The 12,798-nt window shown below is 43.0% G+C and overlaps 1 protein-coding gene across 3 annotated transcripts in view; it reads right to left on the bottom strand.

Moving 5' to 3' along the window:
- Positions 1-309: 309 nt before the first annotated feature.
- The window catches only part of CCDC15 (coiled-coil domain containing 15), a 97,671-nt gene continuing 85,182 nt past the window's right edge, over positions 310-12,798 (bottom strand). For 2 of the 3 annotated variants that reach the window (XM_033918270.1, XM_033918271.1), the window contains exons 9-10: positions 3,757-3,905; positions 310-906 (exon numbers count right to left, since the gene is read on the bottom strand). In XM_033918270.1, coding sequence (XP_033774161.1) covers positions 773-906; positions 3,757-3,905 — 283 coding nt within the window. In that variant the 3' untranslated portion in view covers positions 310-772. Of the gene's footprint in view, positions 907-1,734; positions 1,796-3,756; positions 3,906-12,798 lie in introns of those variants that run through there. The other variant, XM_033918272.1, reaches the window with a different exon arrangement.

The raw sequence follows: 12,798 nt of genomic DNA, 5'->3' as shown, positions 1-12,798 counted from the left end.
TTTAATAGCAAGAGAGATGAAGGTCTTCTCATTGTTAACCAGTGTGAGCTTGGATTGGACTTCAATAAAGCAGAAAGCCTATTTTTCTGCTCTTCACAGCCACAAAGACTTCCTTGTGTCATCCGAAGGCACAATGACATTTCAGAGGCATTGAGATCTCAGCACACATATTGCAAATACCAGTTGCAGATATCTGTTATGTATATGGTCTCGTTATACACACCAACAAAAACAATGGAGAAATGTATCCCCTATTGCAATCAAAAACAGTCAAAAGAAGTAGGGATAAAGAGATGCTTCCACTCAGGGTATTTCCAATTGGAATCTTTATTCATCAGCACATACAGCAGAAAAAATGACTCAACACAGCCAGTGTTTTGGCACCTGTGCTTTCTTTAGGAATCAGCCACTGGCTGAGGACGCCTGTTATAATTGATGTGACTGAAACTAAGTTGAGGGGGAATGTAAATAGGAACAAAAATATCCCCAAGTAAATATGAATGAAGACTTATGGCACCAGATTCTAGCCCCAATTTTAATTTAGCTGAAATTGCAAAGTAGAAACTAACAAGCCCTCTGCCCACATCTTCCCTCCCAACCTAATAAAATCATACCAGATTTTTTTTCTAGATTTGGCTCCAGAGTTTAGCACATACATATGGCAAAAATGCCCAGTTCTTATGTTTATTCATTAGGACCTGATAGACAAAGAGAGGAAGAAGTAAAAACAATTTCTTCTTAACAATCTAAGACTGCTTTGCTGCTTTAAACTTCATTGATTCATAAAAGGTTGGTTCAACCAACCGCTCTGTGCAGAGGTGATGGTTCGAGCAGAAAGTCTTGGGATTGTATGCTTGTTCCACAAGTCACAAGATGAGATGACAGACTGCAGAGCTTGTGTATATGCTGTAAGAAAAACAAAACATTTGTCGCTTTTTTCACTCACTATGCTGAAGGTAAGTCTCAGCTCAATTGAAAAGCTGCCCTCCACTGCCTAGCTAAAGTTATAGGTGAGCATCTAGCACACACATACTTTTAGTTGAATTAAAAAGATGGTGCCAGTGAGGGGATAGTTAAGTCAAAGGATGAAACAGCATGCTATGGAGGAGTAGACTAATAATTACACAAGTTTCAAGTTTATTTGGTGTTTGAGAATTAATACTAGTGCTGCTCCTTAATAAGTCACTTGACACTCCATTGTCTCAGGTAAACCTCCGATTGTAAGTTGTCCGAGAATAAGAAAATATTTAGTGTAGCTCAACATAACTCACCTTCAATTATTGTGCAAGGTGAGAGCTAAATCGAAATCCTTCTTCCTTTCCTTTTCCTATATGCATGCATCAAAAGATACATGCACTATTTTATTGCCATTGCATGAAAAGCAGCCACAAAGTATGCACATATTTTACTCTGTATACCTTAACTAGTTAATTTTCAAAAATAAACTACATGGATAGATTATCTTTGACAATTAGATGCAATTACACACAGTGAAAGGACCTATGTACTTTGGAAGTACATAAACTATTGCAAAATTATCCCCTTTTATATTCTGTAGACTCCCATTTACCTTGACTTCCAAAAAGCCTTCGACAAGGTACCACACGAAAGACTGCTAAGGAAGCTATGGAACCACGGGGTGCAAGGGGTGGTCCACCGATGAATCAAAAACTGGCTGGCGGACAGGAAACAGAGGGTTGGAGTAAAGGGCCATTACTCAGATTGGCAATGAGTCACGAGCGGAGTTCCACAGGGGTCGGTGCTGGGACCGCTCCTGTTCAAAATATTTAACGACCTGGAGGCGGGAACAAAATGTGAGGTTATTAAATTTGCGGATGACACTAAACTATACAGCAGGGTCAAAATCATGGAGGACTGCGAAGACCTCCAAAAAGATCTGACAACGCTGGAAGAGTGGGCCAAAAAGTGGCAAATGAGCTTCAACATAGGGAAATGCAAGGTCATGCATGTTGGGAAAAAGAACCCGATGTTCACTTACAAGATGGGGGGATCACCGCTAGGGGTGAGCAACCTTGAAAGAGACCTGGGAGTGATGGTAGACATAACATTGAAGGGGTCGGTGCAGTGCGCCACAGCCTCAAGGAAAGCGAACAAAATGTTGGGTATCATTAAGAAAGGTATCACGACCAGGACGAAGGAAGTTATCCTGCCACTGTATCGTGCAATGGTGCGCCCGCACCTGGAGTACTGTGTCCAGTACTGGTCGCCGTACCTCAAGAAGGACATGGCGGTACTTGAGAGAGTCCAGAGAAGAGCAACTAAGCTAATAAAGGGTATGGGGGACCTCTCATATACTGACAGACTGAAAAAGCTGGGGCTTTTCTCCCTGGAAAAGCGACGACTCAAGGGAGAGTCATTTGCATGGAAGCAGTCTGCCGTACTGGTTGTTGGCATGTGGGAGACCTTGATGTCAAGCGTGCTTATGAAGAAACATCATCTGCATGGAAGGATAGTGATCCTCTGTGCATTGATGCTTATTATACATCAAGGAAGTCGATGCTTGGAAAAATGCAGAGGTACGCCTAGAAGGAGAAGAATGTTTGTGCTTCTTAGCTTTCTTACATGCTGCGTCCTCTAATGCTTGAAGCATAGATGAAGATGTAGAATCTTGCCTTAGTAAGAAGCATGACACCAGACACACTAGCCGCAGTGTTGATGCACTTAGCGCTGATGACTGAATTGGGCAGTTTGCTACTGACTGAGATGTAAACAGCCTCCTAATGATGAAGGTGGCAAAATCTGTTGCCTTGGGAAAGTGGCATCCTATGGTTAAACAGTAAAATCCTTCTTTTGACGTCTGCTAGTAAGTGATTTTTTTCTAACCTTTATAATTATTCAGTCAATCCAGACTTAAAAGTATCCGTAATCAAACAACAAAGCTCTAATACAAGAACATTTCAAACCACAACAGGTAAACAATTAATCAAGGATCTAAGTAAAGGAAAAAGTGAAGAGCAGTGACAAAAGGAAAATGTAGAGTTATGAGGCACTCGCACATACCTTGACAATATTAACTCTTTCTCTACTAGTTTGACAACTACCTCTTCCTGTGCACATATCAACTCCTGCAACTGTGCTAGGCTCCCAAAAACCATATTTCCCAAAGATATCTAACAAGTCAATTCCTAGAGAACTTGAACAAGAAAGTCTTACTCAGGGCTAAGCTCTGGGTCTTATCTTGAAAAATTTCTTCTGAAACTTCCTGAATTTTAGAAGAAAAAGCAGGTAAAACCCATACTGGCAAACCAAGTCAAGGTATATTCCTTTCCTTAAGAAAACCACCAAAACTAGCTCTGTCTCAGCTGGTGCCATGAAGGTAGCCAGTAAGATTCCCCTAGTGGTAGGCTCCATGACTGATTATTATCTTGGAGACTTCTAACTAAAATCTCCCTGAATTTTCCTTATAATAAAAGATACATAGTAAGCTTTAAGAATATTAAGGAGAGAGGTAAAACCAAAATGTAAAGGAAAAATGGCAACAGTGAAATTTAATGGTTAGGTTATCATATTTTGTTTCATTTTATTATTCTTTCCAAAGCAAAAGAATGTTTGGATACTCCTCTACTCTCCAGGTCAGAGACACAGAGAGATTATTAACATAAATAAACACACATTCTCAAAACATAGATATAAATACAGATTTGCAAACATGCAGAGAAGTTGGCGATAATTTCATGTACCATGCTCCATATGCTTTCCCCACCTATATTTAACATATCATAACATATTGCTTACCTTTGGGGTTTCTGTAAAACTGGCAATTGTTAGCACATGTATCAGGATGTGAATCCCAGAAATCTGTACCACAGGAACACAGTGGAGGTAATTCAATATTGTGTAATTGGATCTTTGCCCTCATTTCAACTCTCAAAGCTTCACTGTATCTATAAAAGATATATTAGGTTTTATTCTAATGCAGATTGAGCAATCTTTTGTACAGAATTCTATACTTGCCAAAGACAACTTAATAAATACAGGTGCAGGATTTGGCATGTGTGAAGGGTGCTGGCATTGATAGCTGAAAAAGCATCCTGTTTCCAACAGTGGCAAATCCAGTTCCCAAATACCTAGCAAGATCCCAAATAGTAAAACAGATTTTATGCTGCATATCCTAGGAATAAGCAGTGGATTTCCCCAAACCATCTTAATAATGGCCCATGGACTTCTCTGTTAGGATATTATCCAAATCTTTTTAAAATCCTGCTAAGCTGATTTCACCATATTCTCTGGCAACAAATTCCAGAGTTTAATTACACAATATGTGAGAAATATTTTCTCTGGTTTGTTTAAATCTACTGTTTAGTAGCTTCATCGCATGCACCCTAGTCCTAGTATTTTTGGAAAGAGTAAACAAGTGATTCACATCTAACCTTTCTATTTCACTCAGCATTTTATAGACCTCCATCATATCACCCTTGTGCCTTCTCTTCTCAAAACTGAAGAGCTCCAGCCGCTTTAGCCTTTCCTCATAGGGAAGTCGTCCCATCCCTTTAGTCATTTCCGTTGCCCCTCTATGTACCTTTTCTAATTCTGCTATATATTTTTTGCGACCAGCGACCAGAATTGCAGTCGTACCATAGAGCAATACAAAGGCATTATAACATTTTCATCTTTGTTTTCCATTCCTTTGCTGATAATTCCTTACATTCTGTTTGCTTTCTTAGCAGCCGTTGCACATTAGAACATAAGAGTTGCCAATTCAGTGTTCCCTCTAAGCGGGCGGGTGTTGTGAGCAAACTTTTTTCACTGTGAGCTAAAAATATCGGGCGCCAGCAAGTTATGAGCCAAATAAATATGTTGCTTTCTACCACAGAACTTCCTTACGTTTGTATGGAATCTATCCTCTTTCAACTTTAGAGAGTGCCCTCTCGTTCTCCCTGCCTTAGCTACTAAGTCTATTCCCTTCAGTACCTTGAATGTTTCTATCATGTCCCCTCTCAATCTCCTCTGCTCAAGGGAGAAGAGGCCCAGTTTCTCTAATCTTTCGCTGTACGGCAACTCCTCCAGCCCCTTAACCATTTTAGTTGCTCTTCTCTGGATCCTTTCGAGTAGTACCGTGTCCTTCTTAAAGTACCAGTGCTGGACGCAGTACTCCAGGTGAGGGCGTACCATGGCCCGGTACAGCAGCATGATAACCTTCTCTGTCTCTTCAGTCCAGCATCTGCCCCTTCCATTCACTGTCTGTCTTTCCCTGCCATCTCTCCTCCTGCCCCCCCCCACCCCCCAATTTGGTCTAGCATCCATCATCTTCCTTCTGTTCCCCTCATGGTCTGGCATCTCTATCCTTCCCTCCCCCCTGTGGTTTTTAGCATATCTCTCTTCTCATTTCCTCCACTCAGATCTGATCATTCTCTGCTCTCTCTTCCCTTTTCTTCTCTGGTCTTCCTTCTCTATTTTCTGCCTCCATCTAAATTAAATTCTTTCTTACTATTTAGTCCCGTTTCCCTCTTTTCACTGTGTCTACACACAGCTTGTCACCCCTTTCCCTCACCCCTCCATTATCTTACTATTTTCTTCCCCCTTTATTTATCTCCTCCTTCCATCCAGTATGTGTTCTTTCCCCACTTCCATTCAGCATCTGCTCTCCCTTCTCAACTGACATCCATCTGCCTTCTGCTCTCTCTCCCTTCTTCTCACTTCCATCATCTGTCCCCTTCTCTCTCTCTCTCATCTCCTCCATTCCATCATCTGCCCCTTCTCTCTCTCTCTCTCTCTCTCCCCCCCCCAACTTCCATCATCTGCCCCCCTTCCCCTCACCTTTGTGGGTCACTTTCTTTCCCCTGAGGGTGGCTCATGTCACAGGGGAAGCTTTGGCCGAGCAGAACCGCTTGATTGACAGTGGAACTTACTTGATTGATGTCGATGCTGGGGCCCGTTGCCGTTTGAAGGAAAAAAAAAAAGGTGGAAAAAAGGAACCTGTAAAGGCGAGAGGAAGGGAAACCTCCAGGACAGCTGCTTTTTGCCCTCCTTCAGCGGCCCAAGAGTTCAGACCAGCAGCGGCAGCTCTGTATGCTTTTAACTTCGGCACAGAGCTGCCCCTAATCAATAGTTTAGCGCGGTTTCATGAGGCAGCCTCGGGGCCTTTGATAGCCGGCCCGCTTCGATGATGCGATGTGGGCCGGCCTAGCAAAGGCCCCGAGGCTGCCTTATGAAACTGCGCTAAACTATTGATTAGGGGCAGCTCTGTGCCGAAGTTAAAAGCATACACAGCTGCCGCTGCTGGTCTGGAGGTGCGGAGACAAGGCAGGAGGCAAACGCGGTGGAAGGCAGGAGTCCCGGCGAAGGCAGGAGTCCCGGCACAGCGACTGCAACAGGAAGTTGCAAGTCAGCTGACGCCGGCCTTTCGTTGCGGCGGGGACCGAATCCTTCGCGGACCGGCAAGATTTTGTTTGCGGACCGGCGGTTGAAGAACTGTGCTCTACACTGTGTGCGCTGTGATGAGAAACTTGTGCGCTGCGAGGTAATATTTTGTGCGCCAGCGCACCCCAGCGCAGCTTAGCGGGAACACAATCCTGGGAAAGAGCAAAGGTCCATCAAGCCCAGTATCCTGTTTCCAACAGTGACCAATCCAAACAGTAAATCAGATTTTATGCTGCTCATCATAGAAACCTTAATAATGGCTTTTGTTTTAGGAAATTATCCAAACCATTGAGCTGAGGATTTCAACATATCCTCAACGATTACACCTAGATCCTTTTCCTGGGCAGTGACTTCGAACATGGAACCCTGCATCATGTAGCTACAGTTCGAGTTCCTCTTTCCCACATGTGCCACTTTGTACTTGCTCACATTAAATGTCATATGCAATTTTGATGCCTAGACTCACAAGATCCACTTGCAATTTTTCACAATCATCTTGCGATTTAACATTGTTGTGTCATCAGCAAATTTACTATCTCACTAGTTATTCCCATCTCTAGCCCATTGATAAATATATTAAAAAGCAGCTTTCCCACCACAGCTGGGGACAGTAGGAACCCCATTATTTACACTTCTCAATTCAGAATATTGACCATTTAAACCTACTCTGTTTTCTGTCTCCTATCCCATGACTTTCTAATTTCATCAGAAGGGTTTCATGAGGTACTTTGGCAAATGCCTTTTGAGAATCCAAATACACAATATCAACTGGCTCACCATTATCTATATGTTCATTCACCCCTTCAGAGAAATGCAGTAGATTGGTGAGGCAAGATTTCCCTTGATTAAATTCATGTTGGCATTCTCCAATTAATCTTTACTTATGTACATGTTCTGTCATTTTGTTCTTTATAATAGTCCACACCATTTTGCCTGGCACTGACGTCAGATTCACTGGTCTATAATTTCCCATATCACCTCTGTGTAACTCTTTTTAAAAATCAGCATCATGTTGGCCAACCTCCAGTCTTCCAGTACTATACTGGATTTAGAGAAAAAGTACAAATTACTAGCAATTACATTACATTATATAAGTGACTTTTATTCTGCCTTAGCCTTGCAGTTAGCTCTGCAAGTTCATTTTTCATTTTCATTTCATTTTTAAATCTTTTTATTGAAAGTTTTACAGATAAGAACACAAAAATGTGATACAAGCATAACCATAGGTGCAACAAGGAAACAAGCACCCGGGTCATATAGGACTCTAGCTTCTCCTATAAACCCCAGATCTCCAACTTATAAAATAAAACCTTTTATAGTATGAGACAACTCCGACTGGTTAGACCCTTCTTCCATAGTCACCACTTTGCAATACTGACACAAATGCTAGTACTGTCTCAACTGGACTACTGTAACTCACTTTATGCAGGCATTAACACCACCCTCATTCACAAAGTACAACTGATTCAAAACACAGCAATGTGGCTAATCTTCAAGCTGAAAAAATTTGACTCCATATCGACCTATTGCAAAAGGCTTCACTGGCTACCAAATCACTGCAAGAACAAGGAAACTGCAGAGAAGATGTACTTTGATGCAGGTACTTCATTCAATCAAAAAAGGTTGCATGAAAATAATTGTAATCCACTTTTGTTGTAGAAAAATAGGGACCCAACACAGTCCGTGTTTTGATTAAACCATCTTCCTCAGGAGTCCTAAGTTTCCCTTTAGAAAAAATGAAGTGGAGAGGAAGTGACATCAGCACTCTGCATGGCTGCTTAAACTCAGAGCTCCATGCTGGCTTGCTTTTAAAATAAATATTTCCAGTGTTTGGACTGATTCAATCATGGCACTTCTTTCATATATCTTTTGGTGTTGTTGCTGTGATGTCATCTGATCTGGGTGCCCGCAAGAAATTGCAAGATTACAGCTTTCAATCAGGGAAGCAATCGCAGCAAATACAGGGAATGGTAATGGCGCAGCAACAAGGAAAGCTACCGCATGCAGAATCTGCTGAGCCTGTTGCCGATATGGTGGACGAAATACAGATGGAACCTCTAGCTGAGATTCGTGTATGGATGCAGGAGATCCGCAATGATTTTGGAGTGATTTGAGCTGATAGATCTCTTCTTTAGCATCGGATCTCCATGCTGATATTAAAGAGCTAGGTGCCCGGGTTGAAGATGCAGAATCACATCTGGAAGAGCAGCATTCAGCGATGGTAACGGTATGTGATCAAGTTAAAGAATACCTCTATCATTACATCCAACTTCCATTATAATCCAAATGATATCTCAGACACATCTATAGATAATAAAATTTCCATTTGGAACTCCTCTATAACTAAACTCTTAGATGAATCAGCTCCTAAGATCACCTACACAATCCCACCTTGAAAAGTAAAAAAAATCCCTGGTACACAAAAAACCTTGGCTTTAATCAAAAAACAACTCTGCTCCCTCGAAAGAAAATGGTGTCATGACAAATCCTTACACAATTTAAACAAATACAAGGAACAATCTAAATACTACAAATCAAAAATCAATCAAGCATAAACAGAATACTACTTGAAATGTATTCATAAGGCCAAATATACAGCCGCACTCTATTGTGAAATCTCTAACATTAACTCAAAATAAGGAAAAGAAAGCAGAACAATTACCCGCCGCAAAGGAACTGGCTTCTTATTTTCTTGACAAAATATAAAAGATCAGATTCCCTGTCTCAGAAAATCCAACTTAATCTTATCCATTCCTCAATCTATACAACTGATCTAACCAATACTGACATCTAACAAAACCTCTATTTTTCTAAATGCGCAAGTTTTAGCTTACCGACTTTTTCTGATATTCAAAGATGCCTAAACACTTTGAATATTAAAGGTACCAACTCTGAAGTTATTCCTCCGTTCTTACTAGAACGTTTTCCCCCCTTATTTGGACCACATATCCTTGACCTTGTTAAAACCAGTTTACAGACCGGCACACTACCAAAAACCTGGAAGGAATCCATCATCTCCCCGCGGTGGCAGAGTTCTGCGTTGGACATGAGTGAGGGAGCACTCGAGTCCTTGAATCTACTGACAACACTATCGCCGCCACTCCTCTCTGCGCCTCCGTGTCCAGCAGGTGCGCAGAGTGGTGAGTCTGACCCCGAGGGAGAACAGCAGGAGACCCCGGAGCAGGAATTGGGGAAATCCACTGCTTATTCTAAGATAAGCAGCATAAAATCTGTTTTACTCCTTAGGATCTTACCAGGTACTTGTGACCTGGATTGATCATTGTTTGAAACAGGATACTGGGTTTGATGGACCTTTGGTCTGTCCCAGTATAGTAACACTTATGTTCTTATGGTTTTGAACAGTAAGACACCACCGGATAAATTCCTTCCAATTTCAAAGCAGAGATGTGTCTAATGGAAATTTCTTATGGCCACAAAGATGCCTTGAACAAGTTTTGATAGATCAATGGAGGAAACAAAACACAGCTCAATTTCTAAGGCATCAGGATTACTGATTCAAAATTAGATGCAGAAGAGAACCCCAAAAGCTGTAAAGATTGTAAGCCTTCATGGAGAAAAAATAGCCTTGTTAGAAGAGAAAGCACAGTTACTTACCGTAACAGTTGTTATCCAGGGACAGCAGGCAGCTATTCTCACTAAAGGGTGACGTGATCCAACGGAGCCCTGATGCGGACGCCTCACAAGCAGTCTTGCTTGATGAAACTCGAAGTTTTGAGTCGCCCGCACCACGCATCTGCGAGTGCCTTCCCGCCCAGCACAGGGCGCGTCTCCTCAGTTCAGATAGCTAGCAGAGAAGCCAACCCAGGGGAGGTGGGTGGGACGTGAGAATAGCTGCCTGCTGTCCCTGGATAACAACTGTTACAGTAAGTAACTGTGCTTTATCCCAGGACAAGCAGGCAGGTATTCTCACTAATGGGTGACCTCCAAGCTAACCAGAATGGGATGGTGGGAACGTTGGCAAATTAGGAGAATAAATTTTGCAATACTGTTTGGCCAAACTGCCCATCCCGTCTGGAGAAAGTATCCAGACAATAATGAGGTGATGGTATGAACCGAGGACCAAGTGGCAACTTTACAAATCTCCTCAATCGGTGTCGATCTGAGGAAAGCTACAGAAGTTGCCATTGCTCTGACCTTATGAGCTGTGACTTTACTGTGAAGGGGTAATCCAGCCTGGGCATAGCATAAAGAGATACAAGCCGCCATCCAGTTGGAGATGGTACGCTTAGAGATAGGACATCCCAACTTGTTCGGATCAAAGGAGATGAAAAGTTGAGGAGCAGTTCTGTGTGGTTTGGTGCGTTCCAGATAGAAAGCCAAAGCATGCTTACAGTCCAGAGTATGAAGAGCTGATTCTCCAGGATGAGAATGAGGTTTTTGAAAAAACACTGGAAGAACAATGGATTGATTGAGACGAAATTCCGAGACAACTTTAGGAAGGAATTTTGGATGAGTGCGAAGAACCACCTTGTCATGATGGAACACTGTAAAAGGTGGATCCACAACCAATGCTTGAAGCTCACTAACTCGACGAGCAGAAGTGATGCCAATGAGAAACACAACTTTCCAAGTGAGATACTTCAGGTGAGCCTTGTCAATAGGTTCAAATGGAGGTTTCATAAGCTGAGAAAGAACAATATTGAGGTCCCAAACCACTGGAGGCGGTTTGAGAGGAGGATTAACATGGAAAAGTCCTTTCATGAATCTGGAAATCACAGGATGAGCAGAGAGAGGTTTCCCTTGAAGCGGCTGATGGAAAGCAGCAATTGCACTAAGATGGACTCGTATCGATGTAGACTTGAGGTCAGAATGAGAAAGGTGCAAAAGATAGTCCAAAATAGCAGATAAGGAGGAATGTTGAGACTCCTGATGATGAGAAAAACACCAAGTAGAAAATCTAGTCCATTTTTGGTGATAGCATTGTCTAGTAGCCGGCTTCCGTGAAGATTCCAAAACATTCCTCACAGCTTGCGAAAACTGGAGAGAAGTTATGTTGAGAGGAACCAAGCTGTCAGGTGGAGAGACTGCAGGTTGGGATGAAGCAGAGATCCCTGATGCTGTGTAAGCAGTGATGGAAACACTGGTAGACCAGTTTACAGACCGGCACATTACCAAAAACCTGGAAGGAATCCATCATCTCCCCACGGTGGCAGAGTTCTGCGTTGGACATGAGTACTAAGGAGTACCAAGGTTGCCTGGGCCACCGAGGAGCAATCAAGAATCATGGTGGCATGGTCGGACTTCAGTTTGACCAGAGTCTTTTGAATGAGAGGAAATGGAGGAAACGCATACAGAAAGCAATTTGTCCACTCCAGAAGAAAAGCCTTGAGGCGATGAGAAGTGTAGATCCTGGAGCAGAACTGAGGCAGCTTGAAGTTGTGGGGGTTTGCGAAGAGGTCTATCTGAGGCGTTCCCCACAGAGAGAAAACGTGATGAAGGGGCGTGGAATGGAGAGTCCATTCGTGAGGATCCCTGTAGTATCTTGCAGCCCATTGCCCAAATTGCTATAGTCGTCCATCGATGGTAAAAATGATGGAGACGGTCAAGATGGCGTCAGGAGCAGGACGCTGAGAGAAGCACTCCCATTCTGAAAGGAAAAATTTCTTCATTTTACCTTTAAATAACGATATTTCTGCCTAAAAGAAGAGGGAAACCGAGGGGTATCCCTCCACCTACCCCGGGCTTCTCGACGCCGAGGCAGACTGTGATAACAGCATATACAGTCCCTACCTCTACATCGGGTGTCTCCGCTGCTGTGGAACGGGAAATCCACAGGTTGGACGGCGAGATGTCGCTCTCGCTGAGCCCGCGAGGACCGCACACCCCTCCCATTCCCGGAGAATCTTCGCTGCAGCGGAGCTGGCGGGAGGGCTCCCCCGGAGTGTGGGGTGAGGCTTGCTCTCTCTCCGAAGTTGACCCGGAAGTGGAACACGCAGCAGACACGCTGATCCCGACGTTGGAGAAGCAGCGTTCTGGGGGAGAGGAGCCATCGGTGGCCAGCAGTGGGGAGGTTACAGGAGCCCAGATTTCCATCGCTGGAGCAGGAGCCGTGCTTGGGTCGGCTGATGTCCCCCTCCTTGGACCGTTGGTGAAACCACAGGCTGTTACCCTGGACTCCATTTGGTCTGCAATTGAGAATCTTCACCTGGTATGTTTTAACTTTGTTACTATGACTCAGAATTCTACCTCCAGGATAAGCTCCTTAGAGACTATTACCCAGCAACACCAAGTGGAATTAAAAAATTTAGATAAAGCAATAACAGAGACTAAGAATTTGATTACTAAACAAACAACAGAAAAAATGATGATTTTGAGGAAGATTGAAAACCTGGAAAATCAGCAGAAAAATTTAAATTTGAGGATTCTTAATTTTCCGGTTGCCAAGTTTGTCTCCTC

Source organism: Geotrypetes seraphini, chromosome 13 (genome assembly GCF_902459505.1).
Source record: "Geotrypetes seraphini chromosome 13, aGeoSer1.1, whole genome shotgun sequence".
Classification (NCBI taxonomy): domain Eukaryota; kingdom Metazoa; phylum Chordata; class Amphibia; order Gymnophiona; family Dermophiidae; genus Geotrypetes; species Geotrypetes seraphini.
The sequence above is the reverse complement of the archived record's forward strand: the minus strand, read 5'-3'. Positions and strand labels throughout refer to the sequence as shown.